Source organism: Aegilops tauschii, chromosome 7 (genome assembly GCF_002575655.3).
Source record: "Aegilops tauschii subsp. strangulata cultivar AL8/78 chromosome 7, Aet v6.0, whole genome shotgun sequence".
In the NCBI taxonomy this organism is placed as follows: domain Eukaryota; kingdom Viridiplantae; phylum Streptophyta; class Magnoliopsida; order Poales; family Poaceae; genus Aegilops; species Aegilops tauschii.
The window spans coordinates 474765347-474781570 of NC_053041.3; the positions used below are offsets into that span (position 1 = coordinate 474765347).

Here is a 16224-nt window from a genome sequence, read left to right on the forward strand (position 1 = left end):
AGCAATATTAGAACTTATACACCTCCTGAGCAAGTTAAAGTTGAACCTAATATTGCTATTGTTAAAGATCTCTTGTCTGATAATATTGATGGGCATGTTATTTATTTCTGCGATGAAACTGCTAGAATTGCTAAACCGTGTGCTAAAGATAAACATAGACCTGTGGTAGGTATGCCTGTTATTTCTGTTAAAATAGGAGATCATTGTTATCATGGCTTATGTGACATGGGTGCTAGTGCTAGTGCTATACCTCATGACTTATACAAAGAAATTGTGCATGATATTGCACCTACTGAGATAGAAGATATTGATGTCACAATTAAACTTGCCAATAGAGATACTATTTCACCAATTGGGATTGTCAGAGATGTTGAAGTCTTGTGTGGGAAAACTAAATATCCTGCTGATTTTCTTGTTCTTGGTTCCCCACAAGATAGCTTTTGTCCCATTATATTTGGTAGACCCTTCTTGAACACTGTTAATGCTAGGATAGACTGCAAAAAGGATGTTGTTACTATCGGTTTGGGTGATATGTCTCATGAGTTCAACTTTTCTACATTTCGTAGACAACACCGTGAAGAGGAATTGCCTAGTAAGGATGAAATTATTGGTCTTGCTTCTATTGCCGTGCCTCCTAGTGATCCTTTAGAACAATATTTGCTAGACCATGAAAATGATATGTTTATGAATGAAAGAAGGGAAATAGATGAAGTATTCTTTAAACAGGAACCCATCCTGAAACACAATCTGCCTGTTGAAATCCTAGGGGATCCTCCTCCACCCAAGGGTGATCCCGTGTTTGAGCTCAAACCGTTACCTGATACTCTTAAATATGCTTATCTTGATGAGAAAAACATATATCATGTTATTATTAGTGCTAACCTTTCAGAGCATGAAGAAGAGAGATTATTGAAAACTCTGAAGAAGCACCGTGCTGCTATTGGATATACTCTTGATGATCTTAAGGGCATTAGTCCCACTCTATGTCAACATAAAATAAATTTGGAGAAAGATGCTAAACCAGTTCGTGATCACCAACGACGGCTGAATCCTAAGATGAAAGAAGTGGTAAGAAAGGAAATACTAAAGCTTCTTGAGGCAGGTATTATTTATCCCGTTGCTGATAGTCAGTGGGTAAGTCATGTCCATTGTGTCCCTAAGAAGGGAGGTATTACTGTTGTTCCTAATGATAAAGATGAATTGATCCCGCAAAGAATTATTACAGGTTATAGGATGGTAATTGATTTTCCCAATTTAAATAAAGCTACTAAAAAGGATCATTAATCCTTACCTTTTATCGATCAAATGCTAGAAAGATTATCCAAACATACACACTTTTGCTTTCTAGATGGTTATTCTGGTTCCTCTCAAATACCTGTGTCAGCCGATGATCAATCAAAGACCACTTTTACTTGCCCTTTCGGTACTTTTGCTTATAGACGTATGCCTTTTGGTTTATGTAATGCACCTGCTACCTTTCAAAGATGCATGATGGCTGTATTCTCTGACTTTTGTGAAAAGATTTGTGAGGTTTTCATGGACGATTTTCCGTCTATGGATCCTCTTTTGATGATTGCTTGACCAACCTTGATCGAGTTTTGCAGAGATGAGAAGAAACTAATCTGGTCTTTAATTGGGAAAAGTGCCACTTTATGGTTAATGAAGGTATTGTCTTGGGGCATAAAGTTTCTGAAAGAGGTATTGAAGTTGATAAAGCCAAGGTTGATGCTATTGAAAAGATGCCATGTCCGAAGGACATCAAAGGTATAAGAAGTTTCCTTGGTCACACCGGTTTTTATAGGAGGTTCATTAAGGACTTCTCAAAAATTTCTCGGCCTCTGACTAATTTATTACAAAAAGATATAACATTTGTGTTTGATGATGATTGTGTACAAGCATTTGAAATACTTAAGAAAGCATTGATCTCTGCACCTATTGTTCAGCCACCTGATTGGAATTTACCTTTTGAAATTATGTGTGATGCTAGTGATTATGCGGTAGGTGCTGTTCTAGGGAAAAGAGTTGATAAGAAATTAAATGGTATTCAATATGCTAGTAAAACTATAGACAATGCTCAGAGAAATTATGCTACTACTGAAAAGGAATTCTTAGCAGTTGTATTTGCTTGTGATAAGTTCAGACCTTATATCGTTGATTCTAAAGTAACTATTCGCATGGATCATGCTTCTATTAAATATCTTATGGAAAAGAAAGATGCTAAACCTAGACTTATTAGATGGGTTCTCTTGCTACAAGAATTTGATTTGCATATCGTTGATAGAAAGGGAACTGAGAACCCCGCTGCAGACAACTTGTCTAGGCTAGAAAATGTTCTTGATGACCCACTACCTATTGATGATAGCTTTCCGGATGAACAATTAAATGTCATAAATGCTTCTCGTGCTGCTCCATGGTATGCTGATTATGCTAATTATATTGTTGCTAAATTTATACCACCTAGCTTCACATACCAGCAAAAGAAAAAGTTCTTCTTTGATTTGAGACATTACTTCTGGGATGACCCACATCTTTATAAAGGAGTAGATAGTGTTATTAGACGTTGTGTACCCGAGCATGAACAGGAACAGATCCTACGCAAGTGTCACTCTGAGGCTTATGGAGGACACCACGCTGGAGATAGAACTGCACATAAGGTATTGCAATCCGGTTTTTATTGGCCTACTCTCTTCAAGGATGCCCGTAAGTTTGTCTTATCTTGTGATGAATGTCAAAGAATAGGTAATATTAGTAGACATCAAGAAATGCCTATGAACTATTCACTCATTATTGAACCATTTGATGTTTGGGGCTTTGATTATATGGGACCTTTTCCTGCCTCTAATGGTTACACACATATTTTAGTTGCGGTTGATTACGTTACTAAGTGGGTAGAAGCTATTCCAACTGGTAGTGCTGATAATAACACTTCTATTAAGATGCTTAAAGAAGTTATTTTTTGGAGGTTTGGAGTCCCTAGATATTTAATGACTGATGGTGGTTCACATTTTATTCATGGTGATTTCCGTAAAATGCTCGCTAAGTATGAAGTTAATCATAGAATTGCATCTCCTTATCACTCGCAGTCTAGTGGTCAAGTAGAATTGAGTAATAGAGAGCTCAAATTAATTTTGCAAAAGGCTGTTAATAGATCTAGAAAGAATTAATCCAAGAAACTTGATGATGCATTATGTGCCTATAGAACTGCATATAAAAATCCTATGGGTATGTCTCCGTATAAAATGGTATATGGAAAAGCATGTCACTTACCTCTCGAACTAGAACATAAGGCTTATTGGGCTATTAAAGAGCTCAATTATGATTTCAAACTTGCCAGTGAGAAGAGGTTATTTGATATTAGCTCACTTGATGAATGGAGAACCCAAGCTTATGAGAATGCCAAATTGTTTAAAGAAAAAGTTAAAAGATGGCATGACAAAAGAATACAAAAGCGTGAGTTTAATGTAGGTGATTATGTATTGCTATACAATTCTCGTTTAAGATTTTTTGCAGGAAAACTTCTCTCTAAATGGGAAGGTCCTTACGTTATCGAGGAGGTCTATCGTTCCGGTGCCATAAAAATCAAAAACTTCGAAGTCACAAATCCGAAGGTGGTGAACGGTCAAATAATTAAACATTATATCTCAGGTAATCCTATAAATGTTGAAACCAATGTTATTGAAACCGTAACCCCGGAGGAATATATAAGGGACACTTTCCGGAATGTTTCAGACTCCGAAAAGGAATAGGTACATGGTACGGTAAGTAAACCGACTCCAAAACAGTTCTAATGGCAATATTTCTCCGTTTTGGAATATTTAGAAAAATAGAAAAAGAAGAAGCAGTCCAGGAAGGACACGAGGCCTCCACAAGGGTGGAGGGCGCGCCCTACCCCCTGGGCGCGCCCCCCCTGCCTCGTGGGCATCTCGTGCGCTCTCCGGACTCTGTTTTCTTGCACGATACATATTTTGGTCGGTAAAAATTCATTATATAATCTCCCGAAAGTTTTGACTCCCGTATCACGCAATTATCCTCTGTTCTTGTTTCGAGCCATTCTCTGTCAGGGTTGTCAAGGCCAGGCATCATGTCGTCCCCCTCCTCCAACAATGGTGACAACGATGCTTGGCTCATGAAGATAGAGCTGAAGAGAGAAGAACCCATGGTGATCAACAAGGATGAAGGGATCAAGAAGGCCACGGAGGACCAAGTTCCGGCGACAGAAGACATCCTTCAACTTGATCACAACCTTCTTACCCCAACTAAAATCGAAGCTTTCAAGATGATTGAGTTAGCTCGTATACAAAACAAGTATCTCACACGTGAAAATATTTTGTTGAAGGAGCATATCGTTGCACTCAAGGGCATTATCCGCAAGTTGGAGGACCTCTTACGGTCGATGTGCGATTACCCATCATCACCACCACCTTCTTCACCAGCAAAGGAGACATAATCATATGGGTATGGGCACTCCCCTTGGCAACTGCCAAGCTTGGGGTAGGTGCCCCGGTATCGTATCACAATCACATCTCCTATCTTTATTGTTTTTCTTAGTTCGATCTTCTTAGTAGTATCTTGATCTAGTAGAATAAAGTTTTGGTATGATCTAGTTTTGAGTTTTGCCTTATGATCTCTCTATGTAAACGAGTCCGTGAGCTATATAATAAAGATTAGTGTTGAGTCAAGGGCTTGATTATCTTGCTATGATCTTGAGTGAATAAAAGAAAAGAGAAAGAATAAAAAGAAACAAAGAGATCATATTGATCTTGTGGAGAGTAATGACTTCAATAGAAAGAGTATGATGATTAAAAATTGTTGAGAGTTGAAAATTTTAGCTTTGGTCATCGTTGCAATTAATAGGAAGTAATAAAGAAAGAGAGGTTTCACATATAAATATACTATCTTGGACATCTTTTATGATTGGGAGCACTCATTAAAATATGACATGCTGAAGAGTTGATGTTGGACAAGGAAGACAACGTAATGGGTTATGTTTTCTTATATCTGAGATAAAGTATATTGTCATGGATCATCCAACATGTTGAGCTTGCCTTTCCCCCTCATGCTAGCCAAATTCTTTGCACCAAGTAGAGATACTACTTGTGCTTTCAAATACCCTTAAACCAGTTTTGCCATGAGAGTCCACTATATCTACCTATGGATTGAGTAAGATCCTTCAAGTAAGTTGTCATCGGTGCAAGCAATAAAAATTGCTCTCTAAATATGTATGATTGATTGGTGTGGAGGAAATAAGCTTTATACGATCTTGTGATGTGGAAAAAATAAAAGCGACGGACTGCATAATAAAGGTTCATATCACAAGTGGCAATATAAAGTGACTTTCTTTCGCATTAAGATTTTGTGCATCCAACCCTGAAAGCGCATGGCAACCTCTGCTTCCCTCTGCGAAGGGCCTATCTTTTATTATTATCTTCTACCTTATGCAAGAGTCATGGTGATCTTCACCTTTCCTTTTTACATTTTATCCTTTGGCAAGCACAGGGTGTTGGAAAGATCCTAATATATATATCTAATTGGATGTAGGTTAGCATGAACTATTATTGTTGACATTACCCTTGAGGTAAAAGGTTGGGAGGTGAAACTATAAGCCCCTATCTTTCTCTGTGTCCGATTAAAACTCCGTAACCACAAGTATTGCGTGAGTGTTAGCAATTATGAAAGATTAAATGATAGTTGAGTATGTGGAGTTGCTAGAAAGCTTTGACATAGACTCTTTCTGATGTTATGATAAATTGCAATTGCTTCAATGACTGAGATTATAGTTTGTTAGTTCTCAATAATGTTTCTGATTCATAATTTGCACTGTGAATAGATTATTATTTGAGCATAAGAAAGCATATGACAATATCCATATATGTTACTGTTATGAGAATAATCATGATGCCCTCATGTCCGTATTTTATTTTATCGACACCTCTACCTCTAAACATGTGGACATATTTATCGTTATCGGCTTCCGGTTGAGGACAAGCGAGGTCTAAGCTTGGGGGAGTTGATATGTCCATTTTGCATCATGCTTTTATATCGATATTTATTGCATTATGGGCTGTTATTACACATTATGTCACAATACTTACGCCTATTCTCTCTTATTTTACAAGGTTTACATAAGGAGGGAGAATGCCGACAGCTGGAATTCTGGGCTGGAAAAGGAGCAAATATTAGAGACCTATTCTGCACATCTCCAAAAGTCCTGAAACTCCATGGAAGTTATTTTCAGAATATATAAAAAATATTGAGCGCAAGAAGTTCCAGGGGGGCCACACCCTACCCACGAGGGTGGGGGGCGCGCCCCCTGCCTCGTGGGTCCCCTGGTGGCCCTCCGATTCCCATATTCTGCTATATGAAGTCTTTCGTCCGAAGAAAAATAATAAGCAAGCTTTCGGGACGAGACTCTGCCGCCACGAGGCGGAACCAATCTAGGGCTCCGGCAGAGCTGTTCTGCCGGGGACACTTCCCTCCGGGAGGGGGATATCATCGCCATCGTCATCACCAACGCTCCTCTCATCGGGAGAGGGCAATCTCCATCAACATCTTCACCAGCACCATCTCCTCTCAAACCCTAGTTCATCTCTTGTATCCAATTCTTGTCTCCAAGCCTGGAATTGGTACCTGTAGGTTGCTAGTAGTGTTGATTACTCCTTGTAGTTGATGCTAGTTGGTTTATTTGGTGGAAGATCATATGTTCAGATCCTATATGCATATTAATACTCTTCTGATTATGAACATGAATATGCTTTGTGAGTAGTTACGTTTGTTCCTGAGGACATGGGAGAAGTCTTGCTATTAGTAGTCATGTGAATTTGGTATTCGTTTGATATTTTGATGAGATGTATGTTGTCTATCCTCTAGTGGTGTTATGTGAACGTCGACTACATAACACTTCACCATTATTTGGGCCTAGAGGAAGGCATTGGGAAGTAATAAGTAGATGAATGGTTGCTAGTGTGACGGAAGCTTAAACCCTAGTTTATGCATTGCTTCGTAAGGGGCTGATTTGGATCCATATGTTTCATGCTATGGTTAGGTTTACCTTAATACTTTTGTTGTAGTTGCGGATGCTTGCAATAGAGGTTAATCATAAGTGGGATGCTTGTCCAAGTAAGGACATCACCCAAGCACCGGTCCACCCACATATCAAATTATCAAAGTACCGAACGCGAATCATATGAACGTGATGAAAACTAGCTTGACGATAATTCCCATGTGTCCTCGGGAGCACTTTTCTCTATATAAGAGTTTGTCTAGGCTTGTCCTTCGCTACCAAAAGGATTGGGCCACCTTGCTGCACTTTATTTACTTTTGTTACTTATTGCTCGTTACAAATTATCCTATCACAAAACTATCTGTTACTTATTATTTCAGTGCTTGCAGAGAATACCTGCTGAAAACCGCTTATTATTTCCTTCTGCTCCTCGTTAGGGTCGACACTCTTACTTATCAAAAGGACTACGATAGATCCCCTATACTTGTGGGTCATCAAACTAGATGCACATGCTCCAGTGCATATAAATTGGTTGAAAAATCAAATATTTTGTCCTTGGGTGCATGCTTAGGTCCCATGCAAGAAATGGGAATGAATGTCAAAAACCCTGCCACCGTCACTCGGCCGCAAACATTGAGATACCTGGTTTTTAAATTCTAGTAAATCCAAAACTCATATGAAATTCATGAAACTTGGCAGGCTATCATGGAGCGGCATCAACATGTCGTCATAAATTTTTTGTCCCATTTGGGGCAGCTTTGGGTATATGCTTCTCACAAACCAGAGCTTCTCACATCAAGCATGATTGTTTTGGTAGGGAACGCCCCACCTTTGGGGACGAAATGATATCCATTGCGTCTTATTTGCTTTCAAAAATTTTCTCGTGTCAACATAGAACAACAGGAGTGTTGTGTTATTTTTTGTGATTTTTCAGGGTTCGTTTGGACTTTTTTATGCATTAACTGTGTTTTTAATGCATGTATGTGCATAATTCAAATTTGAACTACATGCACATGCTGCAGTGCATATAAATTGGTTGAAAAATCAAATCTGTGTCCTTGGGTGCATTCTTAGGTCCCATGCAAGAAATGGGAATGAATTTCAAACACTAGGGCACCGTTTATTGCTGGCAAAACATTGAGATGCCTGGTTTTTAAATTCTAGTAAATCCAAAACTCGTCTGAAATTCATGAAACTTGGCATCCTATCAAGGAGCGGCATCAACTTGCCGTTGTAAATTTTTTGTCCTATTTGGGACAGGTTTGGGTATATGCTTCTCACAAACCAGAGCTTCTCACAACAAGCATGATGGTTTCGGTAGGGAATGCCCCACCTTTGGGGACGAAACGATATCCATTGCCTCTTATTGCTTTCAAATTTTTTCTCATGTCAACATAGAACAACAGGTGTGTTGTGTTATTTTTTGTGATATTTCAAGGTTCGTTTGGACATTTTTATGCATTAAGTGAGTTTTCAATGCATTTATGTGCATAATTAAAATTTGAACTACATGCACATGCTCCATTGCATATAAATTGGTTGAAAAATCAAATCTTTGTCCTTGGGTGCATGCTTAGGTCCCATCCAAGAAATGGGAATGAATGTCAAACACCCTGCCACCGTCACTCGTCTGCAAACATTGAGATAGCCTGTTTTTAAATTCTAGTAAATCCAAAACTCGTTGATGACCCACAAGTATAGGGGATCTATCGTAGTCCTTTCGATAAGTAAGAGTGTCGAACCCAACGAGGAGCAGAAGGAAATGAAAAGCGGTTTTCAGTAAGGTATTCTCTGCAAGCACTGAAATTATCGGTAACAGATAGTTTTGTGATAAGGTAATTTGTAACGGGTAAAAAGTAACAAAAGTAAACAAGGTGCAGCAAGGTGGCCCAATCCTTTTTGTAGCAAAGGACAAGACTGGACAAACTCTTATATAAAGTAAAACGCTCCCGAGGACACATGGGAATTATCGTCAAGCTAGTTTTCATCACACTCATATGATTCACGTTCGTTACTTTGATAATTTGATATGTGGGTGGACCGGTGCTTGGGTACTGCCCTTCCTTGGACAAGCATCCCACTTATGATTAACCCCTCTTGCAAGCATCCACAACTACAAAAGAAGTATTAAGGTAAACCTAACCATAGCATGAAACATATGGATCCAAATCAGCCCTTTACGAAGCAACGCACAAACTAGGGTTTAAGCTTCTGTCACTCTAGCAACCCATCATCTACTTATTACTTCCCAATGCCTTCCTCTAGGCCCAAATAATGGTGAAGTGTCATGTAGTCGATGTTCACATAACACCACTAGAGAAAAGGCAACATACATCTCATCAAAATATCGAACGAATACCAAATTCACATGACTACTTATAGCAAGACTTCTCGCATGTCCTCGAACGTAAATACTCATCATGTTCATGTTCATAATCAGAGGGGTATTAATATGCGTAGAGGATCTGAACATATGATTTTCCACCAAATAAACCAACTAGCATCAACTACAAGGAGTAATCAACACTACTAGCAACCCACAGGTACCAATCTGAGGTTTTGAGACAAAGATTGGATACAAGAGATGAACTAGGGTTTGATATGAGATGGTGTTGGTGAAGATGTTGATGGAGATTAACCCCCCTCCCGATGAGAAGATCGATGGTGATGACGATGGTGATGATTTCCCCCTCCCGGAGGTATGTTTTCCCGGCAGAACAGCTCCGCCGGAGCCCTAGATTGGTTTCGCCAGGTTCCGCTTTGAGACGGCGGCGCTTGATCACGAAAGCTTCCTTCTGATTTTTTTCTAGGGCGAAAGACTTCATATAGCCAAAGATGGGCACCGGAGGCCTACCAGGGGGCCCACGAGGCAGCGGGCGCGCCCAAGGGGGTAGGGCGCGCCCCCCACCCTCGTGGATGGTGGGTGGCCCCCCTCTGGTGCTTTCTTCGCCCAATATTTTTTATATATTCCAAAACTGACTTCCGTGGAGTTTCAGGACTTTTGGAGTTGTGCAGAATAGGTCTCTAATATTTGCTCCTTTTCCAGCCCAGAACTCCAGTTGCCGGCATTCTCCCTCTTCGTGTAAACCTTGTAAAATAAGAGAGAATAGGCATAAGTATTGTGACATAATGTGTAATTACATCCCATAATGCAATAAATATTGATATAAAAGGATGATGCAAAATGGACGTATCAACTCCCCCAAGCTTAGACCTCACTTGTCCTCAAGCGGAAGCTGATAATGAAAAATATGTCCATATGTTTAGAGATAGAGGTGTCGATAAAATAAAATACGGACATGAGGGCATCATGATCATTCTTATAACAACAACATATATATACATTGTCATATGATTTCTTATGCTAAAGTAACAATCAATTCACAATGTCAAGTATGAATCAGAAACTTCATTGAAAACTAACAAACTATGATCTCGGTCATTGAAGCAATTGCAATTTATCATAACATCGGAAAGAGTCAATATAAGAGCTTTTCAGCAAGTCCACATACTCAACTATCATTTAGTCTTTCACAATTGCTAACACTCACGCAATACCTATGGGTATGGAATTTTAATCGGACACAGAGAAAGATAGGGGCTTATAGTGTTGCCTCCCAACCTTTTACCTCATGGGTAATGTCAACAATAATAGTTTATGATAACTTAGATCCAATTGGATATATGTATCAGGATCTTTCCAACACAATGTGCTTGCGAAAGGATAAAATGTGAAAAGGAAAGGTGAAGATCACCATGACTCTTGTATAACGTATAAGACAAGAATAAAAGATAGGCCCGTCACAGAGGGAAGCAGAGGTTGTCAAGTGCTTTTATGGTTGGATGCACAAAATCTTAATGCGAAAGAACGCCACTTTATATTGGCACTTGTGATAGGGACCTTTATTATGCAGTCCGTCGCTTTTATTTCTTCCATATCACAAGATTGTATAAAGCTCATTTTCTCCACACTAATAGATCGTACATAGGAGCACCATGGTATGTCTTGTTGATTGATCTATTGATTCACTTGGAACGCGGAGTACTGACTGTTTTACCCATTGGTCCGAAGCCTCCCACGCTCCTAGCCTCCCACGCTCGCCGGCGGCCAATGTGGCCCCGGCGCCCACCCTCCCCGGCGCCGGCCGCTCTGGCCCCGCCGACCACCCTCCATGGCCTCCTCTCTGCCGCCTGCCATGGGTCGCCCGTGCGAGGTTTGCTGGCTGGAGTCGAGCCCGTCCTCGGGCGGATCCGCGGACTCAGCCATGTCCTACCGGCAGGCCCTCTACCGGGTACCCACGCCCTCGCCGGCTGCCTCCCCTCTCCCAGCGCCTGCGTCCCCTTCCTCCCTGTCCCTGGCCCCTATGCCCTTGCCGCCGGCCGCCAGCCGCACGCTCCGCTCCGAGATTTGCCGGACGGACGGTGCGCCCGCCCCTGGCGACGGCTAGCTGGTGGCCCGGGGCAAGAAGCGCCTGCGCTCGCGTGCCCCTCCTCGTCGTCTGCGTCGCGGCACCGGCGAGCCATCCCGCCCGCGCCCGTCCTGGCTCCGCGAGGGGGAATGCCCCCGCTGCTTCAGCACCGGGCACCCGCGCTCCGAGTGTCGGTGCGACATCTGCTGCGCGCGCTGCCGGTTCTTCGGGCATAAGGCCAAGGACTGCACCGCCCGCCTCTCGTTGCCCCCCTCGTCGTCCGATGGGTCTGTCCCACCCCCGCAGCGGCGCCGTGTCTCCCCGAGCAAGCCGGCTCGCCCCCTCCCTACTGCGCCGCTCCCTTCTGGTGCCCCCAACGATGGCTCCGCGGCCACCACCCGCACCTCGTCGGGGCTGCGCACGCCCGTGTCCTTCGGGCCGTCGGCTTGGCCTTCTGCGCCTCCCTCCGGCTCCTCCCTCGCCGGCACCATGGTCGCCACCCGCTCCTCCTCGAGTCTTCCAACGCCGCCCATGTCTTCCGGGCCGACTGCTCCCTCGCGCTCGGTGTCGCCTCTGGCCTCTGCCTCCTCCCAGGCCACCCTGTTCTCCGGGCAACCGGCGCGCCACCCGGCGGCCGCCATCTGCTACCTGTCGCGGTCCTCCGAGGTCATCGCCGCGGAGCGTGCCCTGGAGCGCGCCCTCCTCGTCACCGTGGACGGCTGTCGCACGGGCGTGTCTGGCGACGAGGTCGCCGCCGTCCTCTGCTCCCAGTTTGGGCTCACCGCGGTCGACTTCTCAATCCATAGGCACGCACCAGAGGATTTCCTGGTCAGGTTCCCCGACCCCGCGGTGCGCCGTCGTGTTGCTCTCGCCGGCCGCGCGCGCATGCGCCGTTTTCGCCTAATTTACCACCCCTAGGGTCGCACAGCCGGTTCCGGGCCGGTGTCTGCGCGCTTCGTCGTCTCCCTCGAGCTCTATGGCATACCCGAGCACGCGTGGCTACGCTCCTCCGCCGAGACCCTTCTCTTGCCTTTCTACAAGGTGGAGAACCTCGCCCCCGAGACGCGAAACATGTCTGACATGTCCGTCTTCAAGATCACCGCATGGACGCTTAACCCCGACGCCATCCCGCGCACCGCCGAGCTCCTCCTCCCTGACGATGATGCGGCGCTGCCTGATGCTGACCCTGATCGTGCGGAGCGCCTCGCCCTGGGCCTTGCCCGGTTCCCTGTTCGCATTCACGTCACGGAATGCGTCGACTTCCGCCGGCCGCCGCCGGAGTCTGATGACCTCGTTCATGCGCTGGACTCCCCGCCGCTCCCTCCAAGCTGGCCGCAGCACCACGTGTTCCCCCCGGCTCGCAGCAGCGCGGCTCGTCCGCTGAGCGATGGCCGTAGCCGCCGGCGACGCCGCCGTCATGCACATGCGCCCCCGCCGTGCCGGTTCTGGGCTGGCATCCTTGGGGCCCACCCCGGAGCCGTGGCCGACGTCACGCGGGTCTCCGCTCGCCTACGATTGGGCGCTCCCGCTGTCCTGGCACCGCCTTTGGCCCACCATGACTCGCAGGCTACGCGTGTTCTGCCGCCATTTGTCGAGCCTGGGTTGGCCTCCCCGGTTCCTGGGCCCGCCTTTGGTTTGAACGTCGTGGACGAATTGGTCTCCCCCTCGCCCCGAGGCCGCTACCTTTCTCCCAGCGCTGATCCCGCGACCCCTCCCATGCTTGTCGCTCCAACCGCATGCCCTGATCCTGCGGCCCCACCCCTACATGCCGTTCCTGCCACGGCTGATGCGCCTGTCCCGCTACTCGAGCTTCCTGCCCAACGGGTAGCTGCCGACACCCCTGGAGACGTATCTTCCCCCAGGCCCACCCGCGATTCGGTCGCAACCTCGGATCCGCTGCTCGACCAACCGACGACCGCGCTAATCCCGGTGTCTGAGCCCGACGCAACCCTGCTCCCGCTGCAGATTCTCCTGGTCCCACACACGCCGACAACGCTGCCTCAGCGGGCCCCGCGGATCCCCCCTCGCGCTCTGATCGCCCCATTGGCTGGAAGTGGCCCACCTTCAGGTGACATGCACATGCACGACCGTTCGCCTGCCGTGGACACTCTCGTCTGCGCGTCGGCCTCCCCCTCTTCGCCTGGTGCCGCTCCATCCGTCGTCGCGCATGCCGCTACAGATAGCAGCTCCCACTCCCTGGTTGTGTTCGTGGACGTGATCTCCGTCCGTTCCCAGCCCATCCTCGCAGCGCCACCGCGTTGCCATCACCGTGAGCTGCCTGCTGACTTTACCCCCCGTCGGAGTTTTCGGATTGCCAAGGCTGACCAGGGTCTTGACTCTGAGATGAAAGCGAAGCGGGTCCTTCTTCGCCACCTGGGGTTGATCAAAGATGACAACGCGCCCATCCCACATGACACACTTGACAAATACGCTCACCTGTTCAAGAAGCCTTTGCCGGAGGATGTGCTCGAGGCGTTTGCAGATTTCTTTGGTTGGCACCTCCCTGGACGTGCATCGGCTGAGGCCTCGTGCTCCCGTGCAACGCCTCGTCTCATCGAAGCTTAGCATAGCTAGCTTTCCCTATGTCTCCCAATGCCCCCATAATTTTACTTTAATGGATTACAACCCCAAAATCATCTTTTGGAATGTCCGCGGCCTCAACTCCGGGGCCAAACGCACGGCCGTCCGTAGCGTGATCTCCGCTGCTGCCCCCACTATCGTGTGCTTGTAGGAGACAAAACTTGCGCATGTCACGGACTCGATCGTCCTTCATACCCTCGGCTCTCTATTTGAGGACGTCTTGTTCCTTCCCGCCGCTGGCACTCGCGGTGGCGTGCTTCTTGCATGGCGCAGATCCAATGTCTCCCTATCTAACCCCCTCATTGGCGAGCACCATATTATCGCCCTAGTCTCCCCCGCTGATGGCGCTAGCCATTGGTGGCTCATAGGTGTCTACGGCCCCCAAGACGACGAGGCCAAGCTCGAATTTCTTGCCGACCTCCAGGACGTGCGTGAGGCGCGCATCGGGCCTTGGCTCCTCGGCGGTGACTTCACATGATCACTTCGGCTGCCGAAAAAAATACCCCGACCCTGAACCGCCGCGTCATGAGCAGATTCTGGCGCTTCATTGGTGATGAGGAGCTCTGTGATATGTACATGCATGGGCGCCGCTACACTTGGTCTAGTGAACGTGATACGCCTACTCTCGTGCGGAATGACCGGATTCTTTGCACGTCCAGATGGGAGATCGCCCACCCGCATTGCCTTCTACACTGCCTCTCTTCCGCGACGTTTGACCACTGCCCGTTGGTTGTTGATTGCGCTGCTCGTCCCGCAGGGGCGCGCCGTTTCCACTTTGAGCGTTTTTGGCCGAAGCTCGATGGATTCCACGACACGGTCTCAGACGCTTAGAACCCGACCACCCCGGAGACGGACCCCTTCCAGCGCCTGGTGGCTCGCCTCAAGGCCACGGCGCGGCACCTTCAACGCTGGAGCGCGCGCACCATTGGTGGTGTCTCATTGCAGCTGCAGGTTGCACGGGAGTTGATTGCCCGCCTCGACGCCGCGCAGGATTTCCGGCCGCTTTCTCTGCCCGAGATGTGGCTCAGGCGCAAGCTCAAGGGCGCATACCTAGGGTTGGCTTCCCTGGAGCGCTCCATTAAGCGCCAGCGATCGCGCATATCTTGGCTCCGTGACTCCCCACTTTCCTACCTCAGCGTGCATGCCTCGCGCTGGAAGCAGCGCAACCTGATCTCCTCCCTCCGCGTTGACGACCATCTGGTCACCGAGCACGCCGCCATGGCCGAGGCTACCTTCAACTACTTCTCCGGTGTCCTTGGCTCTTCGGATGAGCACGCCTTCTCCCTGGACCAATCCCTCCTGCACGCGACAACTTTTGACCTATCTGACCTGGAAACGCCTATCACAGAGGAAGAGATTTGGCGAGCCGTTAAAAGCCTGTCGACCGGAAAGGCTCCCGGCCCGGATGGATTCACGGTCGAGTTCCTCCGTGCCTGCTAGGACATCATCAAGCACGACATCTGCGAAGCTTTCGACAAGCTGTACACCGCCAATGGGCGTGGGTTCCAAAAGCTAAATGAAGCACTCCTCACTCTTCTGCCCAAGCGGCCAGATGCCGCTCCCTTATCCGCTTATTGCCCCATAAGCCTCATCAACCTCATTGCAAAGCTCTTTGCAAAGGTGTTGTCTCTGTGGCTCGCTCCTCGGCTTGGGGCCATGGTTTCGACTAACTAGAGCGCTTTCATCGCCGGCGGATGTATCCATGACAACTTCCTGCTTGTTCGGCAGACAGCGCGTCTCCTCCACAATCTCAAGGTGCCCCGCATGCTTCTGGAGCTCGACATCGCGCGTGCCTTCGACAGTGTCTCGTGGCCCTTCCTCCTCGAGACTCTACAACACCTTGGGTTCGGCCAACGCTGGCGTGACTGGATCTCGATACTTCTCGCCACCGCCTCCACTCGTGTCATGCTCAACGGTCACCCGGTCCCCCCGATCGATCATGCCTGCGACCTTCGCTAAGGCGACCCGGTATCCCCGATGCTTTTCACCCTCGTCATCGACGTCCTCAACTCCATGCTCATCCGGGCCGTTCAGCTCGGCCTCATCCAGCGGCTGACCACGCGGCACGCGGCCTCTAGCATCTCTCTCTATGCTGACGATGTTGTCATCTTCTGCCGCCCTGACCACCACGACATCTCGGCCGTCCATGAGCTACTTCGGGTCTTTTGGGTGGCCTCCGGGCTGTACACTAACTACCACAAGTGCTCGGCTACCCCCATCCAATGCAATGACGAG

General features: G+C 47.2%; 1 protein-coding gene across 1 annotated transcript; it reads left to right on the plus strand.

Moving 5' to 3' along the window:
- Positions 1–14514: 14514 nt before the first annotated feature.
- LOC141027284 (uncharacterized) lies at positions 14515–15948 on the plus strand. Its single transcript, XM_073504275.1, has 4 exons — positions 14515–14718; positions 14821–15357; positions 15430–15609; positions 15718–15948. Exons 1-4 carry the CDS (start codon positions 14515–14517, stop codon positions 15946–15948), a joined length of 1152 nt encoding a protein of 383 aa, XP_073360376.1.
- Positions 15949–16224: the final 276 nt, after the last annotated feature.